Source organism: Phaseolus vulgaris, chromosome 1, assembly GCF_000499845.2.
Source record: "Phaseolus vulgaris cultivar G19833 chromosome 1, P. vulgaris v2.0, whole genome shotgun sequence".
Classification (NCBI taxonomy): Eukaryota; Viridiplantae; Streptophyta; class Magnoliopsida; order Fabales; family Fabaceae; genus Phaseolus; species Phaseolus vulgaris.
The window spans coordinates 26,230,501-26,240,840 of NC_023759.2; the positions used below are offsets into that span (position 1 = coordinate 26,230,501).

The 10,340-nt window shown below is 36.2% G+C and overlaps 1 protein-coding gene across 1 annotated transcript; it reads left to right on the top strand.

The window, feature by feature from the left end:
- The first annotated feature begins 312 nt into the window (after window positions 1-312).
- On the top strand, window positions 313-2,603 carry LOC137813820 (cation/calcium exchanger 2). Its single transcript, XM_068616260.1, has one exon. It carries the CDS (start codon window positions 667-669, stop codon window positions 2,428-2,430), a length of 1,764 nt encoding a protein of 587 aa, XP_068472361.1. The 5' UTR covers window positions 313-666; the 3' UTR covers window positions 2,431-2,603.
- The last annotated feature ends 7,737 nt before the right edge of the window (window positions 2,604-10,340 follow it).

Below are 10,340 nucleotides of genomic sequence, written 5' to 3' on the forward strand. Positions count from 1 at the left end.
CAAATATTTTTTGAATTAAAGACTTCACATATACATATCCAATACGAATATCCGATACGAATATCCAACACCCAAATACAATTTAAGATAATTTAAGATTTAAGAGGAGTTTCTCCTTCATACATAATGTATAATAGTATTATAATTTATATTTAGATATTGGATTCAAATTAAAAACTTCTTAGAAACAGAGACAACTGTTTGTAGTTGCAATGGACACAGTGACCATGAGTGGAAGTTGTGTTCCCTTCCCGCGACACGTGTGTGTCCTTTTCTTGGTTTCATGAAAACTGAAGTAAAGCTTTTCATAACCAAAGCCGAAACCCCAACACCAGTCACAAGACGTGTGTGGCAGCGACTCGGTTCCTGTCTCTTTCATTTCAATCTTATTTTTTTATTCCAACTTTCTCTACAAAATTCAATTCTTCGTGCTTCCCTTTCCCAACTCCTCTAACTCGCTTTCATAATCTCTTCCACAAACACAATTTCGCCAATACAAAGTATACTCAAGCAGCAAAAGTTCCCTTTTTTGCTTCACTGTTCTTTTATTTATTTAACAAAGCTTGGATTTTTACCCCATCTGGGTTGGTCTTGTGCTTTTCTTAGCCATCAAGTTTCCATCTTTCCATGATCATGGAAGTGGGTTTTGGTTTATAATATCTCAACATGTTCTCCGCTACCACAGTTTCTGTCCCCAAACGCATGGGGTTCAGAGTCAGTTTCACTTTGTTCCTGAATATCTCCTTCCTCATGATCGTGTTTTGTGTTTCTCTTATTGCCCATCTCCACTCTTCGGATCATGTTGTTCTGAGGAGAAACCGGTTAGAATTGAGGGGGGATGAAAAAGATTGCAAAAGTTTCCACAAATTGAGGGACTCAAAAGCCAAGTGCATGTATTTGAAATCCAATGATCCGTGTGTTTCTCAGGGTTATGTTGACTACTTGTACCTTTTCTATTGCAAACTGGGGGGTTTCCCTCTATTGGGTCACAGTCTTTTGTTTCTTTGGCTTTTGGTTCTGTTCTACCTGTTGGCTAACACTGCCTCTGACTACTTTTGTCCTTCTCTTGAGAACTTGTCCAAATTGCTGAGGCTCTCTCCCACAATTGCAGGGGTGACTCTTCTCTCTCTTGGAAATGGTGCTAGTGATGTTTTTGCCACCCTTGTCTCTTTCAACGGTAGTGGGACCCAGGACATTGGTTTCAACACTGTGCTTGGAGGTGCATCCTTTGTTTCCTGTGTTGTGGTTGGAATAGTGAGCATTTCAATGAGGCAAAGGCGGATTCGGGTCAAGAAGTGGGCCTTGGTGAGAGATGTTTGTTTCCTGCTCTTGGTTCTTCTCTGTTTGTTGATCATTTTGATCACTGGTGAGGTCAGTGTTCCTGGGGCAATCAGTTTTTGCTTGATGTATGTGGTGTATGTGGTGGTTGTTTATGTCTCATCTAATCGAGGGAATAAAGGTGTGTGTGGCGATGCTGATACTGAAAGTGATGGTGATTTGAGTCACGGTGGCGGCAATGATTTAGGTGTCCCTTTGCTTAGTGGGATGGAGAAAGGACTTGCAGATACAGCTCAGGAATTTGACGTGAAAATTGGGAGGAAATGTTGCTGTTTAAAATCTTCAAGTTGTAGAATGTTAATTTCTGTCATGGAGATACCACTTTACTTGCCTAGGAGATTGACAATTCCTGTTGTTTGTGAAGAGAGATGGTCCAAAGGGTATGCAGTTTGTTCAGCTATGCTAGCACCACTTCTATTGTCCTTCTTGTGGGTACCAAACAAGGAAAACAACTTCAACTCAAGTCTTATTGTTTATGGAATTGGATTGTTTGTAGGGATTACACTAGGGGTAACAACATTTTTCACAACCAATGTGTCAAGTCCTCCAAGGAAGTACTTGTTTCCTTGGCTTGCAGGAGGATTTGTGATGAGTGTTAGTTGGAGCTACATTTCAGCTCAAGAATTGGTGGGGTTGTTGGTTTCACTTGGTTACATATGTGGAGTTAGTCCTTCAATTCTGGGGCTAACAGTTCTTGCCTGGGGGAATTCACTTGGGGATTTGGTGACAAATATGACATTGGCTTTGAATGGTGGGTCAGAAGGTGCTCAGATTGCAATATCAGGGTGTTATGCTGGCCCTATCTTCAATATAGTGGTTGGATTGGGCTTATCTCTGGTGAGCACTACTTGGTCCGAGTACCCATCTTCTGTTGTGATTCCTAGAGATCCATATCTTTGGGAGACATTGGCACTTTTGGCAGTTGGATTGGTTTGGGCTCTTGCTGTGTTGATTAGAAGAGATATGAAGCTTGATGCAGTATTGGGAGTAGGGCTCTTGGTTATTTACTTCATTTCTCTCTTTCTGAGGCTGATTCAGACTTTTGGGTCTTTCCAATTTCAGAATATGATAAACTCACTCTTCATAAGATGATAACACATCACTTTCTGTATAAAATCCTTTGATAGTTAGGACTAAATTAGATAGGTGTAAGCCTTTTGTTTGGCTAACTAACATAGGGAGAAGTATCAATTTTCTCTCCCTAGAAGTGTTTGATAAAGTTTTTACTTTGATACAAATAAAATATGATTGATTTAATTGTTCAATATTTAGATATTAATTCCACAACAATGTAAGATAAATTGTATTATACACTAGATCTATAGGCTTGGTTGATATAATTTAATGCTGGGATTAGTAAAATTTGTAAATAATTTTCTCTGACTCCTGAGTAGTTGCTTTATCAAGATTGTTCTAGTGATTGGGAGAATGTGAAATCCTCAAACCGAAAAAGCATGATAACGTTGGTTGAACCAATAACTTTTACAAGTGGGATGCATTTGTCTTTATTCGCACTCCAACTTTATTGAGATGAATACTTGAAAGACACATAAATGTGAAGGAAACGTCAAGAAATGGAAGACCAAAGCAATGGTGGTTCATGCTACAATTGATTAAGACCACTTTTGTTCGCGTAGATTCGAAAATCTGATTTGAACAGTTTGTGTCGGTGTGATGGATAGGGGTTTGTAGGTTGTGTTGGTTCGTTCACTTCTTACGTGATAAAATAGGTCAATGGTTTTTTAACCACTTTGGTGTACCTAGAATCAGCAGAATAAAAAAATTACTAAAATATGAATAAGTCTTGTATAGAGCACGATTTCATAGAAGTGAAATCTTCGTCTTTCATTTCTAAAAACAAATTTGTTCATGCTATAAATAAAAATAAAAATATGTAATTTTGATATTTTGTTTTACATAAGTTTAAATGGTGATGAAATAATATATTTAAATTTTATTAATAACCAAGGAGTTAGTAAAAAATGGAAAGTAAATCAAAAATGGAAAGTAAATGGTCGGATACTCATAATTGTGTGATGGTCAACTATGTCGACTAACTTTTTTTTTAAAGTCTCAATTTTGTTTCATAGATTTGGTTAAAAAAGATGTTATGTTTATAAAATGCTTTGAAATGAATTTTATGACCAACTTTTAAACAGAAATGACTTTATTAAAATAAATAAAAAAATAGGATAATCTCTTGTGTATATTGAACACATAAGATTATATTTATGTGGGTTAAGTCCATTCCATAAATAAAAATATATGACAATATCTACAATATCTAACAATATCTATAACATCTAATAGTATCCAATAACATATGATAATATCTCATATATCTAATAATATCTCATAATATCTAATAATATATACCATACCTCATTAAGAATGTTGTGGTAGGTCTAAACATGGAGCAGTGGATTGTTTTTGTTGTTTATCGTTTATGACCTTCTACAATGATACACATTTTTCATTAGTATTTTTTTAATAAGCTTAACTTTAAATTTATAAAAAACTGATTTCATTTTCACTTTGTAGAACATGTGTAATAAAAATAGAGATATAAGAAATAGACAAACTATTTCTCACACTTATGGTCCTATGTCTTTGTCAAGAAGAAGAGATAACTTGGTATTCTTTTACTTATTGTAGGGATATCGTGTGCGGAAGCGTAATTTCAACCAAAGATTATGAGAAATTAAAGTAACAAGTAAAGTGAGAATGATACCAGAATTTTTAGGTGAAAAACCCCTTTAAATAGAGGTAAAACACCACCAGCGAGAGAGCCAAAACTTTCACTATAATGATACTGGGAGTACAATGAATTCCTCTCAGACTAATAGATAAATAGCCCTAAAACAAATCCTCTCTATATGGGTTAAACACTTACACCCAAGAACAGAAATAGAGAGTATATGAAAAGAGAGAGGAAGCAAGTGTGTGTTGCTTGTTTGTAGTAGTTACATTGCTTGAAGGAAGCCACTATATATAGTGGTTATAGGAGACAACAATAATAAATACAATTAATGGTAATTAACCTCCCATTGATTGCAATTGATTGTGGCAATTAATCTCCTATTGATTGCAATTGATTGCGGCAATTAATCTCCCATTGATTGCAATTGATTGTGGCAATTAACCTCCCAATTATGACAAGAAAACGGAAAGGTGAGTCATAAACCCACAAATCTCCACCTTGACTTGCCTTTGACTGGAACACTCTCTCGCCATGAAGCCTTGATTAAGTATGGATAATACCAGCCAAGTTCAGGCAATGATCGAACTTAGCCGATGGAAGTGGCTTGGTCAACATGTTTGCAGGATTTTCGGTCGTATGAATTTTTTCAACAATTATATCTCCTGTATCAACAATGTCTCGGATAAAATGGTGTTTAATTTCAATGTGCTTGGTCCTTGAGTGATACTTACTGTTCCTGGTTAAGTGAACAACACTATGACTATCACAAAATATAACAAGAACATCTTGTTGAAGACCAAGTTCACTTACCAAGCCTCGAAGCCATATAGCCTCTTTCATACCTTCTGTAGCAGCAATATATTCTGCTTCAGTGGTGGACAAAACCGCAATGGCTTGAAGTGAAGAATACTAGCTGATAGCAGACCCACATAGGGTAAAGATGTAAGCTGAAAGTGACCTTCTCCGATCTAAATCACCACCATAGTCAGCATCAAAATAGCTAACTGCTCCTCCGGGATCGGCTCTATGTTGATCAAATACTAAACCAAGATCTGGAGAACCTTTCAGATAACGAAGTATCCATTTAACGGCTTCCCAGTGTGCCTTGCCTGAATTATGCATGAACCTGCTAACAATGCTAACAGCATAAGCTAAATCTGGTCTAGTACATACCATTGCATACATGAGACTTCCAATTGCATTTGAATACGGGACATGTGACATGCGTCTTTTGTCCTCGTCTGATTTTGGACACTGATCTGATGACAACTTGAAGTGGGCGACAATTGGAGTATTAACAGCTTTGCAGTCTCGCATTCCAAATTTGTCAAGCATCTTAAGAACATACTTCTTTTGTGATAAAAAAAGTTTTCCAGCTTGACGATCTCTGTTGATCTCCATTCCCAAAATTTTCTTGGCAGGACCTAAGTCCTTCATATCAAATTCACTGCTAAGATGGGCCTTTAACTTGTTAACTAAAGATTTATCTCTTGCAGCAATCAACATGTCATCAACATATAACAACAAGTATATAAATGACCCATCAGATGTCTTTTGAAAATAAACACAATTATCATAGCTACTTCTGGAGTATCCATGTCCAACCATAAAAAAATCAAACCTCTTATACCATTGTCTTGGTGATTGCTTCAAGCCGTAGAAAGATTTCTTCAAACGACATACATGGTCCTCCTTTCTAGGAACCACGAAGCCCTCAGGCTGCTGGATGTAAATCTCTTCCTCAAGATTACCATGAAGAAAAACAGTTTTCACATCTAACTGTTCCAGCTCCAAATCATACAAGGCAACTAAAGCAAGTAATATACGTATTGAAGTATGACGAACAACAGGAGAAAATACTTCATTAAAGTCAATACCTTTCTCTTGATCAAAACCTCTTACAACAAATCTTGCTTTATTCCTTGTACTCTCAACACCAGGGATCCCTTCTTTTCTCTTAAAGATCCACTTGCAACTAATGACTCGTTTTCCTTCTGGTAACTTCACCAATTCCCATGTTTCGTTTTTTAGAAGACTCTCAACTTCTTCACTTTGTTGAGTCGTCACCAGAGATAGCTTCAGAGTAATTCTTGGGTTCACCTTCTTCACCCATCTCTTGTGAAATAGTTAAAGCATAAGCAATGTTGGCAGATTCTGCAATTAATCTTTGAGTCGGTTTTCTTGGTCTCTGTTGTGGAAGTTCTTGAGCCAAAGACCACGGTTGTGGTAACCCTCGTCGTTTAGGTGGACATTGCTCATGTGGACTCAAATGTTCATTTGTACCATCAATAGCAGTGACTTGATCATCTTGAGTACTGGAGGAATTGGGAACATTTTCCTCATGAACGGGTGTTTTAATCTCAAACTCCACCTTCTCTCGAGCATCTTCCTGGTCACCTGTATCAATTGAGGAAATGACAGTATCTTTTACAGAAGAGAGCATAACATTTTCATTAAAGATCACATTCCGACTGTGAATTACTTTATGAGATTCTGGGTCATATAAACGATAGCCTTTAACCCCTGAGCCATAGCCCAAGAAAATGCACTTCTTAGCACGAGGTTCTAATTTCCCCTCGTTTACATGAGAATAAGCAGGGCAACCAAATATTTTAAGATTAGAATAATCAACAGGGTTACCTGACCAAACTTCTTCTGGAATGTTGCAATCAATTGATCTGTTAGGAGAGCGGTTTATTAGATAACATGCCGTTGAAGCCGCTTCAGCCCAAAAAGATTTGCTCAAACCAGAATGGGAGAACATGCAACGAACTCTCTCCAGGATAGTTCTATTCATTCTTTCTGCAACCCCGTTCTGTTGTGGAGTACTTGGGATGGTGAAGTGTCTGGAAATGCCTTCCTTCTTGCAGAAATCATTGAATTCATTCGAACAGAACTCAAGGCCATTGTCTGTCCTTAACCTCTTTATCTTCTTGCCAGTCTGATTCTCAATCAATAATTTTCACTCTTTAAAAGTGGAAAATGCTTCATTCTTATGTTTGAGAAAATACACCCACAGTTTTCGTGAGAAATCATCAATAATTGTCATCATATAACGACATTTACCTCTGGAGGGAACATTTTTGACGGACCCCAAAGATCTGAATGAATATAATCCAAAGTACCTTTGGTTCTGTGTATGGCTTTAGAAAAACTAACCTTTTTCTGCTTACCAAAAATGCAATGTTCACAGAAATCAACCTTTCCAGTACAGTAGTTACCAAGGTGACCCTTCTTCTTGAGGATTAAAATTCCCTTCTCACTCATGTGGCCTAATCTCATATGCCACAACTTGGTGTTATCTTTGTTGGGTGAGGCAACAGCTGCAGAACCTGTAACAGTTGAACCCTGCAGCACATATAAACTATCACATCGAATTGCCTTTAGTAACACAAGAGCTCCTTTAGACACTTTAAAAACTCCACCTTCAGCTGAGTATCTACACCCATGAGATTCAAGGGTGCCTAAGGAAATGAGATTCCGTTTCAACTCAGGGACATATTTGACACCTGTTAAAGTTCTAACAATTCCATCATGTGTCTTGATTTTGATTGTTCCTTCACCAACAACTTTGCATTGAGCATCGTTTCCCATCAAAATAAGACCATTATAAACTGGTTCATATGTGGTAAACCAATCTCTATTGTGAGACATGTGAAAAGTACAACCAGAATCAAGAATCCATTCATTTCTAGACCTTTGTTCAGTGTTGGAAGCTACAAAACAATCCCCATCAAATTCAGTTTCAACAATACTAGCTTCGGCAAATTTTTCTGGTTGTTTACCATTTCCTTTATCTTCTCTATCTTGCTTATTTTTCAATTTATAGCATTCAGAGATCTCGTGTCCCTTTTTCTTGCAATAACGACAATATTTGGAGTTCTTGCCTCTAGATTTTGACCTAGATTTATACTTATTGTTCCTACCTTTCTCTTGGTTTCTCTCTCTAACTACTAATCCTTCACTAGAACTTTCAGAATGAATTTGAGTATCAAATTTTTCTTTGGCTAGTAAATTAGTCTTGACATCATCAAAGCTTAAGGTAAGATAATTACCGTATAACATAATTTCTTTGAATTGTCGATGGGAGGGTGGTAGAGAAACAATAAGTAGAACTGCTTTATCCTCGTCATCAATTTTAACATCCAAATTTTCCAAATCAATTATGATGGAATTAAATTCATCAAGGTGAGATTGGATGGGAGTACCTTCGGACATTCGGAGTGTAAAGAGTCGCTCCTTTAACCGGAGTTAGTTTGCAAGACTTTTGGTCATGTATAAAGACTCCAATTTACTCCATATGCCTGTTGTAGTTTTCTCGTTGATGACCTCACGCAACACCTCACGGGACAAGCATAACTGGATTGCAGACAATGCCTTTTCATCCATCTCATCCCACTGCTCCTCCGTCATAGTGGTTGGTCTCATCATTTTACCTGCCAGAACTTTCTTTAAACCATTCTGGGTGAGAACAGCTAGCATCTGGACTCGCCAGATAGCAAAGTTGATTTTACCATCAAATTTCTCAATATCCAATTTTGACATTATTGAATAATAGATCCTGGTTGAATTATCGAAAAGCTCTGATGCCAATTTGTAGGGATATCGTGCGTGGAAGCGTGATAATTTCAACCAAAGATTATGAGAAATTAAAGTAACAAGTAAAGTGAGAATGATACCAGAATTTTTAGGTGGAAAACCCCTTTAAATAGAGGTAAAAAACCACCGACGAGAGAGCCAAAACTTTCACTATAATGATACTGGGAGTACAATGAATTCCTCTCAGACTAATAGATAAATAGCCCTAAAACAAATCCTCTCTATATGGGTTAAACACTTACACCCAAGAACATAAATAGAGAGTATATGAAAAGAGAGAGGAAGCAAGTGTGTGTTGCTTGTTTGTAGTAGTTACATTGCTTGAAGGAAGCCACTATATATAGTGGTTCTAGGAGACAACAATAATAAATACAATTAATGTTAATTAACCTCCCATTGATTGCAATTGATTGCGACAATTAATCTCCCATTGATTGCAATTGATTGCGGCAATTAATCTCCCATTGATTGCAATTGATTGTGGCAATTAACCTCCCAATTATGACAAGAAAACGAAAAGGTGAGTCATAAACCCACACTTATATTATACTCTTTGTTTTAATATATTATGATTTCTATTTTTTATACTTATATAATTTTTATTTCAAAATATAGAGAATTGAGATAGGTAACAATATTGGACGAGATGAAATGTGGAAGATTACACATAAGAGGAAAAATGACACTTATGTGAATGATGAGACTATGAAAATTGGGGTAATTGTTATTATAATTTGAAAATATACATTGGTTGTTTTATATAATGTTAGTTGGTTAGTTGAGGAGTTGTTGGTTTCTAAATTTTATAATGATCATGTTATACTGAAGTGTTGGTTTAACACAATATATGTTATTTTGATTGGTTGATTGCTGGTCTGAAATGTTTGATTACTAAACCTATGTGTTGTTTTGATTGTAAGTATTAGACAATGAATTGGTATTAGAGGCAACTATATGTGTATATTGCTGTTTAGTCTTTATTCAGTTTATAATGTGTTTATAACATGAATTCTTATTTGTATGAGGATATCTTGTGACCACTAATGCATGCATATATGATAAATGCTATATAGTACAATTAGATTGATTTTGCAACAATTAGTAATTGCTATGAGTCTCCATTGTTTTTGGACTGGATTATGAGTTTCAATGGCATGGTCCAACATCTTATGCTTTTGTTTCTCTCTTTCATATGGATAAAGGGTACACTACATTTAAAACCAAGTTCTAATTGGTTGATTGCTGGTCTAAAATGCTTGATTACTAAACCTATTGGTTGATTGTTGGTCTGATATGTTTAGTTGCTAGTCGAAATGCTTGATTGTTGGTCTAACAAGTATGTTGTTTTGACAATATTGATTATTACTTTCAATTTCATCGTGAAAAAAAATTGACAAGTTAATGTTGAAAAAACTAGAAACTACATCAAATATATCTTCAAATGATCCAATTGGTGTCATATTTCGTAAGGAGCATCCAGATTGAGTTAAAGGACTATCATATGGAGTTTGTATTAGCCTTGCTTTAAAAGATTCAAAACAAGGCTAACTAGTATAAACTATGCTTCCTCTAGTGCGATTTCAACAAATGTGGAGGATAAGGTAGTCCAAATGGAAAGTGAACTCGCAACTGTTGATGGAAGAGACCCAAACACCACTACAATTGAAAGCCCACCAACATGTCATATTAGGCCAATCACTAG

Coding starts and splice junctions, on each gene's coding strand:
- LOC137813820 (XM_068616260.1), top strand. CDS start 667: ATGTTCTCCGCTACCACAGTTTCTGTCCCCAAACGCATGGGGTTCAGA.